This window comes from Gossypium hirsutum, chromosome A01 (genome assembly GCF_007990345.1).
Source record: "Gossypium hirsutum isolate 1008001.06 chromosome A01, Gossypium_hirsutum_v2.1, whole genome shotgun sequence".
NCBI lineage: Eukaryota > Viridiplantae > Streptophyta > Magnoliopsida > Malvales > Malvaceae > Gossypium > Gossypium hirsutum.
Window position 1 is genome coordinate 107,384,600 of NC_053424.1, and position 17,184 is coordinate 107,401,783.

At 32.8% G+C, this 17,184-nt stretch overlaps 1 protein-coding gene and 1 long non-coding RNA gene across 2 annotated transcripts; one reads left to right on the forward strand and one right to left on the reverse strand.

Moving 5' to 3' along the window:
• The first annotated feature begins 6,775 nt into the window (after positions 1-6,775).
• LOC107947167 (probable aquaporin PIP2-8) lies at positions 6,776-8,086 on the forward strand. Its single transcript, NM_001327531.1, is given in 4 exon segments — positions 6,776-7,055; positions 7,162-7,457; positions 7,544-7,684; positions 7,767-8,086. Coding segments are annotated over 4 exon segments (837 nt in total). The 3' UTR covers positions 7,887-8,086.
• A 1,433-nt stretch (positions 8,087-9,519) lies between these two features.
• Positions 9,520-10,783, reverse strand: LOC107947177 (uncharacterized). The gene is made up of 2 exons (XR_001697067.2): positions 10,389-10,783; positions 9,520-9,717 (listed from the first exon to the last, which is right to left on the reverse strand). It is a non-coding gene; the product is annotated as an uncharacterized lncRNA (long non-coding RNA).
• Positions 10,784-17,184: the final 6,401 nt, after the last annotated feature.

Genomic DNA, 17,184 nt, shown 5'->3' on the forward strand with positions numbered 1-17,184 from the left:
AGTACAATCCACTTAGTTTCTTTAATCATATTTGGTCTGTTGATTATTTTCAGTTAATCCCAGTTTTTTCAGTGTATGTAAAAAACAAACACTTTGATTCTCTGTCAAATTTTCAGACATCTTTATTTTTTTATTATTTTCTTTTCTGGCAGATGATTCCCAGACTATCATTTCAACTAACAAAGATCCCTATTCCCTATTCCCTTGCCCTCTGATTCTCGGTTGAATTTACAAAGATTCCACTTTCCACTCAAATTATTTCACATTACTTTATTTTTAAATTATCATAAAAATGTATCAATAATAGAAAATATTAGGTCTAATTTAGAAGTTAGTCCCTCATTTTACTTTGTCAAAAATTGATCATTATTAAAAAAAACTGAAAAGTTAACCTAGTTATTGACGAATAGGTGAAACTAATTTTTTACATGTAAATTGCCGATATTTTTCTAATTCAAGTCAGTGGTTTAACAAAGAGGTTGAATAGTATCAATCAATTAGAGCAACTAAATGGATTAAATTCTTATAAATTAATATTGATGGACCAATTTGTAATTTTTACAAAGTAAAAGGATGAAATTCAATATTAAACCAGAAGTTTAAATTCTTTTGGGGCTGAACTAAAGACTTAAAGTTCAACGTCTAGATAATCAAATTAAATTCGAATTTACGGCGGTGATTAGCGTTACTGTTTTCTCCATTAACGCAAAAGTTTTTATGTAACTTTAACCCTATTCCGTAACTTGGTGGGTTGGTGATAGAAAAGTTTGGCTTTGGCCAATGACGGCTGTGATGACAGACAGTGGCAAAAATCAGGAAGTGTGTCGTCAACGCAAGTTCGTAAAATGGAAATGGCCGAGTGTTTGGCATTATCTACTAGATATACGCTACATTTTTTTTATTTTCCCAAGAACCAAACAGGAAATTACAAATATTAAAAAAAAACAGCCTTGCCGCTTGAGGGTTTGCGGCAAATGTGAGTGAGCTGAGGTCATTTTCGTGACCTGCAAAAGAAAGGAAAGGATATTTAAAAATCGATGTAAACTAAATAATTAGGATTAAAAATCGTCACATCTCAATGAAAGCAACCACAAAAATGAAATATAAAAAAATTCAGAAATTTTGAAAAAGCAGGGGAATTGAAATCTCTTCGGGAAAATAAAAGTAGGAAGGAGGAAGTTTTCAAAAGCAAAATGGAGCCCACGCTTTAAGGTGCTTTAGGGGATTTCAAATTTCAGGGTTCAAAGCGTTAATCATAACCACGAAATAAAGAAAGAGAATATTGAAAACTAAAAATCAATGTGACCGTTTGATGGGGGAAAGGGTGGCGGGTGGTCCACCTCTTCCTTACCGTTCGTTCAACGGCTTGCTGTAGAAAAATCTGGAAACATCTAGCCATTTTCACGACGTTGCACACGTGGCAACTCTCTTTAATTTTTCCGGCGACAAAGCTATCTTATTAAATGTTCTGGATTTTTATTTCATTCCTATGAAGGGGTATAAAGTTGTGTTTAAATTGAATTAATTTACTTGAGCAATTGGCACCATCAGAAGCAAATATTGAGATGCTTTTTTAGAAGGAGAAATAAGCTGGAGAGAATAAAACATGAAAATAAATTATATTAGAATCATCTTGTAAAATATAACTTTTAAGTACCAATAAAATAATATCATATTATTAAATTTTAAATATAATAAAATATTATTATATATTTATTTATATCTTATATCTTCTCTAACTTAATTTAATTTTAATTAAATTAATTAAAATAATTCATTTTTAAATTCTTTTACAAATTTTAATTATTTTATTTTTTCGTAAGTTAAATTTTTTTATTGTTGTGCAACCAATTTAAAAATAATAGTAATTTTAGTGTACTTTTTTTTCATGTTATTGACACATAATTTTAATATTTTTTTTTATTTTGAATCTTGAACATTGAACCTTAAACCTCAAAGTTTAGATTTGGGTTTGAGATTAAGGTTTAATGTTTGAGTTTGGGTTTTGTACTCGATGTTATAAAGAGGGGTTCGAGTTTAAGGTTTAAAATGTTAGATTCTCAAGGTTTTGGGTTTGGGGTTCAAGATAAAAAAAATTATCAAAATTTTGTGTCGATGATATGAAAAAATTATTGGAATATTATGAAATAATTGGAAAGGGATCATGAATAATATATGGGGAAGAGTTCATATAATAATTTCGCTATAGATGAGTATATACTAATTATTTTACATCTTTAAAATTTGATGATGTAACAAAATTTTATTAGTGTCTAAAAATTTTAATTTTTAAAATAATCATAATGTAAATTATTCCCATAAAACAAACCATAAATATTCTAAGTCGAATATTAAATTTATCGAGGAATTTATCAATCTTTAAAGGATAATATTTGGCAATTTCTTTCTAAACGATCAAAATTCCACTCCTCAACAATTTTTAAGTGTATTTATTTTTTAAAAAATATTTTTATATATTGTTTTTGAAGAAAAAAAATTGACATGTAAATAATACAGGTTAGAAATCATAAAAATACATGTCAAAATCATGTTTTTTTTTTGTACTTTTTAATCTATATTAGTCGCTTATTTTGAATTTCTTTCAGTACGTTGATAGTAATAATACAAAATGGAGATTTTATTTAAAAAAACGTTTTTTATAGTTTTTTTAACGAATAAATAGTTCACATAGTGATTTTTTAAATATGAAAAATAGGTAAATTTGTTTAAAAAACTAAATTAATTATTAAAACCTATTAATATATTATTTTATTTATTTTTTAATTGAATTGATATTTAATTAATTAAGATTTAACAATGTTTGATAAAAGCTACTTATCTATTAGAACATTAAACTTTCATGGATTATTTTTTTATCTGTGAAAGATAAATATAACTTTTTTTTGGCAAAAAAGAGAGAGAAATAGGTGGAAAATGAAATAAAGAGAGAAAGGGAAGGGAAACATGGAATTCTAGTGGGTGGGACCCGTGACGTGGATAGGTTTGAGATTTAAAAAAAGAAAAAGAAAATGAAAGATAAGCATGGTGGTGGTGGGACCGTTGCCGAATGTGCCGCAGAATCATCCGTGATACTGTTAGCCAGCTGTTACCACGTGATGCTTGATTAATCCCCTATTAGTAGCATTACTCCATTTTATAATCCAATATCAACCAACTTCTATTACCAAAATACTGGAATCATTGAGAGTTAATTACGTTATTTTTGGGAAGGAATCCACACTTTATCCATTCAACATTTCCCCATTTTTTAAAAATGGATTTTATTATTAACGGCTGTTTTTAGATTTTTTTTAAAGAGTTACTTAATATAGAATTATTTTATTTATAATTATCGGAGTTTAAAATGTTCCTAATCTGGATGTCCTCGTATTGTATTTTATTGTAACACAAATGTTATGGTGAGGGGAAATGGTTTACATCGTCAGATTGTAAAACTAATAATGTAAAGAGGCATTGGAATGGTGGTTTTGAAAGTGTTGAGGTTAAGTTCAGTAGAGTATATACAATGTGAGTTGCTTGCGTCTTTTTCTTACTCTGGTCCGTAACAAATTGATAGATGTTGTTAAAATTGTTTCCTATATATATATATTTTAAGGTACATGCGAGCTTGCTAGATGTGATAAAATGTTTGTGCAAAGCATGTTGTTATTTTGACAAGGCCATAAGAATAAGCTTTCTCATGTTCTCGTAGATGTTAGGTATATTGATGAGGTGTAGAGTGATAAGGAAGTAACAATTTTTCTTTACACAAAAGATAAATTACGAAGTGACCTGACTTGAGTTGACTTGTTAGCGAGGCTAATGGGGGAGTGGCTTTACCTCCCATTACATTTGTTAGAATCTCCCCGACCATCATTGGGTTGTAAGGGCCATGTTGCCCTTAGACAATTATCAAGGATTTCTTGATATTTATCAGTGTTGTAGTTTTTGGGCTGGAAGAAGGGTTGAGAACAGCTTAGGAATCGATTTACTCTCACTTTTATAAGGGTCCTCCAGGCATGGGTAAATTTTAACTTAAGGGACAGTGATGTCTATTAGGTGTATAGATTCCCCTAAACACATCTTATTACAAAAAATATTTAACTTTTCCAAAAACCAATTAAATGTCTTCCTTAAAACAAATACACCCTTAAATTCTATCATTTAGAAATATACGAAGACGCTTCTGGAATTTTGTAACAAATAAGTATCCATTATAATGCTGATGCTGTGAGTTGGTAATTTTGGATATGCTGAATCCAAAATATTATCATACATTACACCTTAAAGAATTAAGTATAGCAGACTAATTATTTGTGGAAACGGAAAGGTTTCTTTTTATTTTCTTTTTCTGCAATGGATAATCATTCCACAATAACTTTTTCTTTTTCTAAAAGAAAAGTTGTTTTGGGTGAAACATCATCGCAAGACTTCACGAAGCGATCTTAAGCCATAATCTCAACATTTTGCTTTCATTAGCAATAACAAATATTAAATACCATTACGATTTCAAACAACTAACATCTTTTAATAATATTTTATAAATTAATAATCTTGTTATGATGCTCGTCATCATTCGTCTTAATCCAACCCGCTATCCGATTAAAACTAATCCGACCACTTTTGCTTCAATGATTATAGCTTGCTACTTAATAACTCGTTTATTATACTATAGGCTTCTTTAACATGCAATTCGCCAGTATGCTGGTAAACTTATGCTAGGAGGATATATGTTGATCTTAAGAGAAGGTACACATTAATATGCATGTGAACATCACATCAAATTATAAAAAAATAATCTTTTTAAAGGGAAGGATGTATTTTATTTGAAATTAAATGAGAAGGGTAGAGTTAATAAAGTAGAAAGGAAAAAGAAATTGAGAAAGGTGTAGTTATAGTTTATTACTTTATTTATATGATTAGTAAATGCTATTGTTTAATGATTAAGAAAAGAAAAACTAGAAATAGTGGTTTTGTGCAATTTTGAGGTTGCTTCAAGTAATGTCTTTGATTTTCTATCTAACACTCAATTTCTCTGTTCCAAAGAAAGGAAGAAAAAGGGTTAAAATGGAAGATAGTTAAAAGTTTTATAGTGTTTTATTTTCTTCACACACCTTTAATAATTAATTATAATATTTACAATGGTAATAATATTTTATCAAATTATTGATTTTATATACAAATATTTTAAAGAGATAAAAATACCTCATATTATTATTATTATTATAAAAATAATAGAATTTTAATTGTTTTTCAATTAAATTGACGTATGATTGATTCTTTGAATAATAATAATATAGTTATGTACTTACTTTAATTAATAAAAATAAGACTTATACCTTTTCAATTTTTTCAATATGGTATCTAAATATGTTGTAGCCTCATTTTCGTATCTAAGCTGTCATTCCATTATAATTTTTGGTAAAAACAATTAGCAGCGTAAAAAAAAAATTGGTATACCCAATCAATGACAACATGTCACATGACTTTCTTTTACACATGAAAATTGGTAAGGCAGCTTCCATTAACAATATTCGGAATTAAAATATATAGTTTGTGGGTCAAATCGTCATATAAGCCTAAAATAGTATATTGGACTAAGTATAAATATTTTATTTTTGAGTTAATTGTATTTAAATTTTATAAATTATCGTTTAGATTCTAAATTGATTTTTAAACTTGAAACACTAAGATCACCTCAATCAAATCATTTAGTTAATTTCGACATTAAATGCTAGCTTACATTTAATGCAAAGTATATTTAAAATAAATAAATTATGGACCGTATATCATGGTCTATAAGTAGCTTGACATAGAGGTTATTCTAAGGTTATTTTGGAGAGTGATAGCAAGAGGATGTTATGATGGTTTTATTTATCCAGAGAATTAAAGTAGAAAGAAGATAGTTTTTGATTGTTAAAATTTAACATGTATTTAGAGAATCTTTGATTAATATTAGGAAGATGTTATTAGATGATAAAGTTAGGAATTCATATGTAAGGAGTAATAGGTCCTAAAAGGAAAATAAGTGAAATAAAATATGAACACTCGTATACCTACTAAATTTATTAACAATATCATATTTAAAATGTTTAAGCGGTAAGTTAGCTCCAGATTAAAATATTTAAAATAAATAAATGAATAATTTAGAAATTCATTTGGAGAGTTAACCATTTAAAAATAGTTAAAAGTTTAGGTTAATTCATAAACCAAAAAATTGGGAAGAGTTTGATACTAAAGGCAGTAAATAACTGGAGAGAACGGAAATGGTATGAGATGACGTGGCAAAACAAAGGGCAGGGGACATGAAACGGATATTGTAGGAAATTCAAGTAAAATTATGGAGAAATAAAAAAAAAAAAAAGAGAGAGGGAAAAAAGACAAGATATAACCGTTGTTGTAAGCGTGGCTTCGGTTGGATGCCAGGCTGACCCCTTTGAAACCCTACTTTTGAGATGATGATTACTTTTAGCCCTCACAGACACATGGTCTCGCTGTACACCCTTTGGTCCCACCCTGACTGTCCCCTACCCCTTCTCAAATCCACCAAATTATATATTATTATTTAAGGAAAATGATTTCCCATAATCCAAATTATATTCCAACACTACCCTTGGCTTATCCATAAATGCACCATTTGTGTTGCCCCTTGACACCAGTTTAAAAGGGTGTGATTTGAAGCTGCATTTAGTTCCACAAAGAAACAACATATAGATTATAAGCACCTCCCCATAAGCAAACCACAAAGGAAAGCTTGGAGAGAGACCCAAAAACAATGTCTAAGGAAGTGAGTGAAGAAGGACAGGGTCGTAAGGACTATGTGGACCCTCCACCGGCACCTCTGATTGATATGGCTGAACTCAAGTCATGGTCTTTTTACAGAGCCCTCATAGCTGAGTTCATAGCCACTCTCCTCTTCCTCTATGTCACTGTTGCTACCGTAATTGGTCACAAGAAACAACAAGATGCATGTGATGGTGTTGGTCTCTTGGGTATTGCATGGGCTTTCGGTGGCATGATCTTTATCCTTGTTTACTGCACTGCCGGTATCTCAGGTAACACCGACACCGACGCCAACACCACACCAAAACAAAACCCCATACCCTAAAAACTAAATTACCCTTTTGTTTGCTTTAAGTGTTTTGGTTGTTTTGGTTACAGGTGGACACATTAACCCTGCGGTGACTTTTGGGTTGTTTTTGGCCCGTAAAGTATCTCTCATCAGGGCTGTGGCTTACATGGTGTCACAGTGCTTGGGTGCTATATGTGGAGTTGGGTTGGTTAAAGCTTTCATGAAGCATCCATACAACTCCCTTGGCGGTGGTGCAAACACGGTGGCTTCTGGCTACAACAACGGAACTGCTTTGGGAGCTGAGATTATTGGAACTTTCGTACTTGTCTACACTGTTTTCTCAGCCACCGACCCCAAGAGAAGTGCTCGTGACTCCCACGTCCCTGTATGTAACTTCTATATATGGATTGACTCCATGTTTTTAAGCTATTACAGTGTCTGATGGGATTTAAACTGTTGTTTTGGTTGTAGGTATTGGCTCCCCTTCCAATAGGGTTCGCAGTGTTCATGGTTCACTTGGCTACCATCCCCATCACCGGTACTGGTATTAACCCTGCAAGGAGTTTCGGTGCTGCTGTAATCTACAACAACGACAAAGCCTGGGATGACCACGTAAGTGTTCATATACTATAACATTTCATTGTCCTTTTTTGATCTTTGAAACTAAGACATGGTTTATATTTGTGATGGACAGTGGATTTTCTGGGTTGGTCCATTTGTTGGAGCACTTGCAGCAGCTATATATCATCAGTACATCCTTAGAGCAGCAGCTATCAAAGCTTTGGGATCCTTCCGCAGCAACCCCACCAACTAAAAAAAAATCAACCCAAATAGCTTTGTCTCCACTTCACTCTTTTTCTATTTTCTCCATTTGTTCGTTTGTGTGTATGAGAAGATTATTATTATGAATGATGATGATGACCCTCTCCATGTATCACTGTTTTTTCACATTGTGTGCAGTGTAAATCTCTTTTAAGAATTTAGATAATTGATTCCTTAGTGTCGTTTCTTAAAGGTAATACGTCTCATTCAAGACCTAACTTACTGTAAAAAACCTAAAATGACAAAATGGGTAAACAAAAATTTCCCCATAATGGCCATTTGGAGTGAGTGGGGATCATTCATTTCCCATAACTTAAGGGCCTTGTTTTGGAATCATGTGAGGTACACATGAGTTAACTTTTTGTAACAACATATGATAGATAGACACGTATAACGGAGAAGGGTAACAAGAAAGAACCAAAGATGCCCCCTTCCCAAGGAAGATAAAAAAGGGATTAAAAAGTTAAAATTCTGACCCTCTTTCTCCTTTTTTCACCTCTCTGGAAAGGTCAGTTGGTTGCCAAAAGCAGAAAACGAGAGGGCAAGGAATACGAGGACCCTACAAACGAAGCCACGCGTCATGGCTGCACATGGGTTACCACTCAGTCTTATCCTATGAGAAATCGGCTAAAACCACAAAGGCAAAGAAAGATAAAGCGAAAAAACAAAGTAGTAGGCTGGTAGCAGTGCAGTACAAAAGAGAAAGGGAAATAGTATTAATACACTTTCCCCGAACTAAACAGTTTGTATAATAAATTTATAAGTAATAATGTTTTTATGGGGTGGTGTAAAAGAGAATCATAGTCCCGTCTTTTTACGAAAGGTACGTGGCCTGATATGATGATGAAAACTTCGAAAGTATTTAACCAATGGCCTACGGCATGCATGCAACCATAGTGGTGAGGGTTCAGCGCTTCATTTCCATTTTCTTTTCTTAATTGCAAGGGTTACTGTTGGATATAATTTAATTTTAAATTTAAACCACTTCGAATAAATTTAATCAAATTAAATTAAAATTAAAAAATTAATAACTTTTTATCGGAGTTCTTAAAATTATTATTTTAGAAAAATTTTAGAATTTAAATTTTTTATAAAATCTTTTTTGATATTTAGAGAACATTTTATTCATTTTTTTGACAAAAAAAATACGAGATATTTATATCAATTTATTATTCGAATTCAGTTCTCATTTCAAAAATCAAATTTTCCAATTAATCGACTGCTCAGCCTATCATGGTCCCTAAGTCTTGGATTCCTGTAAAGTAAATATTCTGGTTTAAGGTCTTTTTAACTTCCCTGATTATCCCCCCCATTGTTTCGTAGCCACCAAACAACGGAAAGTTACCCTTCAATTATGGGGGCCAAACCCACAAGTTTACTATATGAACAGGGAATTGGGATGATGACAAACTTAATTATCATTTCAGCTTTCCTCAAGTCTAATCAGATAGCACCTATAGCACCACAAAATGACGATATCTCTCATCTAGCATAACCATAACTATCATACACTATTTACTTGAACTACCTTTAATAAATTTAAGTCAAGCACAATAACTTTTTATCTCAATCCTTCAAATATCATGATATATAATCATATGCATTTAAGAAGCAGCAATAATATGTGTAAGGCCCAATTTTGCCCGAGCCTAATAAAATCAAACTTAAATTAAACTTAGTACATTACTCAGTTACAAGTTCAAACCATTTTGGCCCAACCTAATCTCATTACACTAGTTCAACCTGAACACAAAAAAAAAAAAACTTTAGCCACCTAGTGCCACCCCTATTGTCTGCCACCAGCACACCTGCTCCACTTACACCTGCAAAAGCCAAAAGAAGAAAAAAAAACAAAAAGGGACAGAAAAGAAGCAAGAAAACAAGGAAATAGACAATAGCAAATCCATTGTATTTCGGTTATAAAGCCTGAAATCCCAGATTTAAAAAAAAAACACGAATATGGAAATAAAAGAGAGGGAAGAGATGGTACTAAAAAAAAGAAAAAAGAGAGAGGAGATCCAAAAATTGTATCACACGCATATTTTCAAAGAATCAAACAGAAAAAACACACCGAAGGTTGATCTCCGATTTTATTCTCTTTATTTTCGTTTTTCATTTTCTTGCTTCTTTAATATTTCTTTTATTTTTTATACAAATCTAATTAAACAAAGATACACAAAAAAAAAACGCAAATAAAAGGAAAGAGGAGGGATTCTCACCAGATCCGGCCCTGTCGCCGCGTCGTCGGAGCCCTCCCCTCCGTTCGGCGTGGTTGAGTCAAAAAGGGGGGATCGATTGTATTTTGAAAAAAAACGTTTGTAAATAGGGGGCATTTTCTTTTGAAAAAAGAAAAAAAATAGAGAAAAAAAAACTTCAAAGTTTTCGACCTTTGTTTTAAGTTCTTGTTCATTTTACTTTTATTATTATTATTATTTTACTCTTATTTTATATTTATATACATATGCGACAAAGGAAAAGAAAGAAAAAGACTCACCGGAGTCGTTTGGCCTTCTCGTTGTCGGAAGAGCTCCTCCCCGATGTTAAAACCGTTCTAAGGAGAGGACAAAGTTTTTTTTAAAAACATTTTTGGGCTAGGAGTGCTTGATCCTCAAATCCATCTGAAAACGGGTAAAAAATGGGCCTTTTCGCATTCTCCGGCCACCGTGGACTGCAGCGCCGTCTCCGGCGACCGACGGCCGCTACGGTGGTCTGGTGACCGAACCTTGGCCGGATGTTTAGAGGCTGAGAGAGTTGAGAGCCTTCTCTTTATTTTGAAAAATGAATGTAGGATGATAGGGTGGTGTTTTAACTTTTTTTTTGTTTTTTTTTAAAAAAGGGTTTTTTTATACTATAAAAGAGAAATAAAATATGGTTTTAATTAATAATAAAACAAAGTGGCATGGGGGAGTGAGATTAATTAATAATAAAATAAAGTAGCATAGGGGAGTGGGATCAGTTTTTTTGCTTGGGACCATGCGCATGTTACATTTAATTGGGTAATTTGTGCAATTGGTCCCTTCCTTTGTGCTAGCTTTTAATCGGGTCATATTTAAGTTTTTTTATATTATTTTAAATTGGCCATGCAGTCTGTGTGCTATTGCAATTTGCCCCCTTTGCGCGGTATTTTAAGATTTGGGGCATTTTCAATTTTAGACCTCAGACATTTATACGCAATTAATTTTAGCCCAAAATTCTGTTTCAATAATTTGTTTTACTTGTAAGTTATCTCTTGGATTTTGTTACTTCTCTCAATTAAGTTTCAATTATTCTCTTTAGAGTAAACATATTTCTACATATTATTTTGATTTCATACTTTTGTGATTATTATTTTTTTTCTTTTCTTTTTTCACGTGCATATCTGTTTATATGAAATACCTTTATATTATTATTACTATTATATGTATATATTTATATAATATTACTAATAGTTTATTTTTTACATTATTATGTATATACCATGTAACACCCCTTACCCGAGGCCGTCTCCGGAATCGAGTACGAGATGTCATCCAATTTAACTGATCAAACAAGTAATCTATTCGGGGTAATGGATACTTATTCTTCACTGTCACTTTGTTAAGTTGACGATAATCAATACACAATCTCAATGTCCCATCCTTTTTCTTCACAAATAGCACGGGAGCACCCCACGGAGAGTAACTTGGTCTAACAAATCCTTTATCTGTCAGCTCTTGTAATTGCACTTTTAATTCTTTTAATTCAGTTGGTGCCATTCTGTAGGGAGCAATCGATATTGGAGCAGTACCTGGCATTACTTCAATACCAAACAATCACGGATTATCTTCACTTTGTCTTCGGTTTCTTTTACCAAATCGACTCCATGTAACTGATTTTCATTAAGTTCAGTCCAATATAATGGAGTCCGACACTTTCGTCCATACAACGCTTCATAAGGTGCCATTTTTATGCTTGACTGATAACTATTATTATAAGCAAATTCCACCAAAGGTAAATATCTTTCCCAATTACCTTCAAATTCCAAAACACAACATCTCAACATGTCTTCGAGTATTTGAATTACTCTTTCAGACTGTCCATCGGTTTGGGGATGGAATGCTGTACTAAAATTCAATTTAGTACCCAATGCCTCTTGTAATTTCTTCCAAAACCTTGAAGTAAATCGTGGATCTCTATCAGATATAATAAACATAGGTACACCATGTAATCGGACTATCTCAGCAATATACAATTCAGCTAACTTATCAAGTGAAAAACTCATTCGCACAGGAATGAAATGAGCCGACTTAGTCAATCGATCAACTATAACCCAAATTGAGTCTTTCTTTTTCGGTGACAATGGCAATCCAGAAACAAAATCCATAGTAATTCTATCCCATTTCCACTCGGGCACCATAATAGGTTGAAGTAATCCTGAAGGTACTTGGTGTTCAGCTTTTACTTGTTGGCACACTAAACACTTTGTCACATACTCGGAGATATCCCGTTTCATACCCGACCACCAATAAAATTTCTTCAAATCATTGTACATTTTTACACTACCGGGGTGAACTGCCAAATGACTATCATGTGCTTCTTGCAAAATTTTCTGAATTAAATCAACATTTTTCGGAACACATATTCTATCACGAAACATTAAACATCCATCTGAATCAATCTGAAAATCAGAATTATTGTCCACTGCACACTTTACCATCTTTCACAATTTAGCCCTTTTTCAACATTTTTCATTGAAATTCATCTAGTAAAACTTGTAATTAACACTTCAAACATTCATTATCTAACATCACTAATCAATTTACAATTATATCATGAATGGGTCAATTTTTAAACTTTAATTTCATTTAAATTAAATGGTAGAAACATGAAACACATTATGAATTCTTTCCAATTCCGGTGGTAAAGACAATCGATAAGCCACTGGACCAATTCTTTCTATCACTTCATACGGACCAATAAATCTTGGACTTAATTTGCCTTTACGGCCAAATCTCAAAATTTTCTTCCATGGAGACACTTTCAAAAATACTTTATCTCCCACTTGAAACTCAATCTCTTTTCTTTTCAAGTCCGCATACGACTTCTGTCGATCCGATGTAGCTTTCAAACAATCATTTCATACCTTATAAATCTTTACTCATATAGGCAACTCCCCTTTCTCTATCAAATAGTCAAATATCACTTTCATCACTGTCGGAACTAGATCAATTGGAGACATTTTTGTCTATTAGTAAAACATTTCTCATTTATCAAGGTTACTCTTTTAAGTGTATAAATGTATATTTTCATCCTTATCTATAAGGATTACTATTTTAAATCTCCATACAGAACTAAATAACATTTACTTATTCACAACTTTAAATTATTTTATTACAAATACATACTTCTTTATTCACAGCTTTGTAACTTATTTTTCCTTTATAATCATTCATCATTGAATCAAAGATAATCTTTTATCTTGTAACATTTTTTTAGCAGAGGCCCAGTAGACGAAATAGAACACTTAGGAAATATGGGACTGATATAACATCTGATGGCACCGTCCCTTCTGCGGGAATAGGTGCATTACTCTCTACTTCATCTGTACTAGCTCGTTCAGGATCCATAACTATAAAAGAAAACATTTTAAAATGTCAGGAGTCGTCACACTATCAAAATATATAAGTATGGCATGTATAGGTAGACTCTTATTCTTTCTGAGTATTTCCGAGAACCGACTAAACCTGCTCTGATACCAATAAAATGCTCATAACGGGCCTCAATTTCACAAAATCTTGTACTCCAAAAGAAAGTCTCAAATGTGCTATCTCATTGCTGAGGGATTCGGCTTATAATTGGTGGAAAACTTTAGTGTCAGTGGTGCCTAAAGAGAAAGTTACATGGGACTTCTTTCAAGAAGAATTCCGGAAAAAGTATGTGAGTCAGCGTTTCATTGATCAAAAAAGAAAAGAGTTTCTTGAATTGAAACAAGGGCGCATGACGGTAGCCGAATATGAGCGAGAATTTGTCAAATTAAGCAAGTATGCCCAAGAGTGTGTATCTAATGAAGCTACATTGTGTAAAAGGTTTGAAGATGGATTAAACGAGGATATCCGATTGCTAGTGGGAATTCTTGAAATTAAAGAGTTAGTGGTACTAGTTGAAAGAGCTATCAAGGCTGAAGAATTGAGCAAAGAGAAAAGAAAGGTGGAAAGTGAAGCAAGAGATGAAAGAAAAAGATCAATGGGCAAGCCATTTCAGTCTCAAGCGAAGAAGTTTAAAGAAATGAATACTCGATCGAATGTTTCTAGTGTGAATTTTCAAAGAGATCGAGGAAGACAATATTCAGGTTCTAAAGCTCAGGCAACTTCTATGGCAAGTACAGGTAGTGTTAAACCTACTAGACCGGAATGTCAACATTGTGGAAAACGACATTTGGGGGAATGTTATTTAATCAGCCGAGCTTGTTTTAAATGTGGATCTCAAGATCATTTTGTGAAAGATTGTCCGGAAAGAGAAGAGATAGAAAAGTTTCAAAATGTGAGATCGAGCAGTGTGACTACTAGAGGAAGACCACAGAGAAATGTGGGGATTGGAACTAGTGGTAGAGGCGTAACAAAAGACACGACTGTAAGATCTGAAGTGGGAGCTCCAGCAAGAGCTTATGCCATCCGAGCTAGAGAGGAAGCATCTTCTCCTGATGTGATCACTGGTATATTTTCTCTTTACGACACTAATGTTCTTGCATTGATTGATCCTGGTTCTATCACTCGTATGTATGCATGAATTTATTTGATGATGATCCAAGCATGAAATGATAGAGAATTAAAATTTAAAAGTCCCGTTGATACATAAGAATGGTACTGGATACGAATGTCATGACATTTGGGTAAAGAGATCCCATGTAAGACCATGTCTGGGACATGGCATTGGCATCCTTAAGATCATGAGAGGTCCCCTGTAAGACCATGCCTGGGACATGGCATGGGCACCGAGACGAGAGGTCCCATGTAAGACCATGTCTGGGACATGGCGTTGGCACCGAGATGAGAAGTCCCCTATAAGACCATGTCTGGGACATGGCATGGGCACCATCACGAGAACATCCCATGTAAGACTATGTCTGGGACATGGCTTTGGCATGTTATTATCAGAAGAGACCCGAGTATCCTTATTATTTCAATGTAGCTCAACGGGCTTGTAAACGAATCATGTTCATGAAAGTTCAGTTTAAAGCATAAATGGCAAGCTCAGGTAAGTTGTAAGACTTAAGAACTTATTATACTATCAATTGATGTTCAACGATGCAGCAAGGATTGAGTAAGTTATGCACACAAATATTCTAAGTAGAAAGATGGTAAAGTGTGCAGTGGACAATAATTCTGATTTTCAGATTGATTCAGATGGATGTTTAATGTTTCGTGATAGAATATGTGTTCCGAAAAATGTTGATTTAATTCAGAAAATTTTGCAAGAAGCACATGATAGTCATTTGGCAGTTCACCCCGGTAGTGTAAAAATGTACAATGATTTGAAGAAATTTTATTGGTGGTCGGGTATGAAACGGGATATCTCCGAGTATGTGACAAAGTGTTTAGTGTGCCAACAAGTAAAAGCTGAACACCAAGTACCTTCAGGATTACTTCAACCTATTATGGTGCCCGAGTGGAAATGGGATAGAATTACTATGGATTTTGTTTCTGGATTGCCATTGTCACCGAAAAAGAAAGACTCAATTTGGGTTATAGTTGATCGATTGACTAAGTCGGCTCATTTCATTCCTGTGCGAATGAGTTTTTCACTTGATAAGTTAGCTGAATTGTATATTGCTGAGATAGTCCGATTACATGGTGTACCTATGTCTATTATATCTGATAGAGATCCACGATTTACTTCAAGGTTTTGGAAGAAATTACAAGAGGCATTGGGTACTAAATTGAATTTTAGTACAGCATTCCATCCCCAAACCGATGGACAGTCTGAAAGAGTAATTCAAATACTCGAAGACATGTTGAGATGTTGTGTTTTGGAATTTGAAGGTAATTGGGAAAGATATTTACCTTTGGTGGAATTTGCTTATAATAATAGTTATCAGTCAAGCATAAAAATGGCACCTTATGAAGCGTTGTATGGACGAAAGTGTCGGACTCCATTATATTGGACTGAACTTAATGAAAATCAGTTACATGGAGTCGATTTGGTAAAAGAAACCGAAGACAAAGTGAAGATAATCCGTGATTGTTTGGTATTGAAGTAATGCCAGGTACTGCTCCAATATCGATTGCTCCCTACAGAATGGCACCAACTGAATTAAAAGAATTAAAAGTGCAATTACAAGAGCTGACAGATAAAGGATTTGTTAGACCAAGTTACTCTCCGTGGGTTGCTCCCGTGCTATTTGTATAGAAAAAGGATGGGACATTGAGATTGTGTATTGATTATCGTCAACTTAACAAAGTGACAGTGAAGAATAAGTATACATTACCCCGAATAGATGACTTGTTTGATCAGTTAAATTGGATGACATCTCGTACTCGATTCCGGAGACGGCCTCGGGTAAGGGGTGTTACATACCATGTAAATATTTTAATATTATATTATGTATACATTATATATATCTTTTAATATTGTATTTTTATTGTTTTGTATATGCCTTAATACTATATCGTTTATATATTTTTTATTTCCCATATTATCTTACGTTTATATATTTTTTAACTATATCATGTATATAATACTACCATATATCTATTTATGTAGTACTATTAATAGTTGTTTTTAATATTATGATTATTTCTAACATGTATATATTATGTATTTAACTTCAATATTATATATCGTATATTTCTAATACTATTACGTTATTACTACTATTATATTATTATTATATTTTTACCCATTACTCTTTAAATACACTTATTTTACCTTTTACTCTTCACACACTATATATATTGTTTACTTATCTATATGTTCACATACATATATATAATTTCACACATCATTCCAAAATTATTACTTGTATTATTACTATTAATATTATTATTATCTTCATTGTACTATCATTCTTTAGTCTTATATAATGATTGTTTATTTATTACTAGTTCTTTTTAATCTCGAATATTTCCTAGCTTATTCGTTATTGTCTTTTTATCCGTTTTATTCATTTATTTGTTACCTCAAAATAAGATTTTTCGCAAATAAAGGCAATATTAGGTGTTTGGCAATTCGGGGAATCGTGCCCTATCGTGCTGGGTTACAATTTCCCATTTGTTCAAAACAATTGAATATTCCTTCGGTGTTCCACTCATGTCTTTTAAAAAATTTCATTAAAA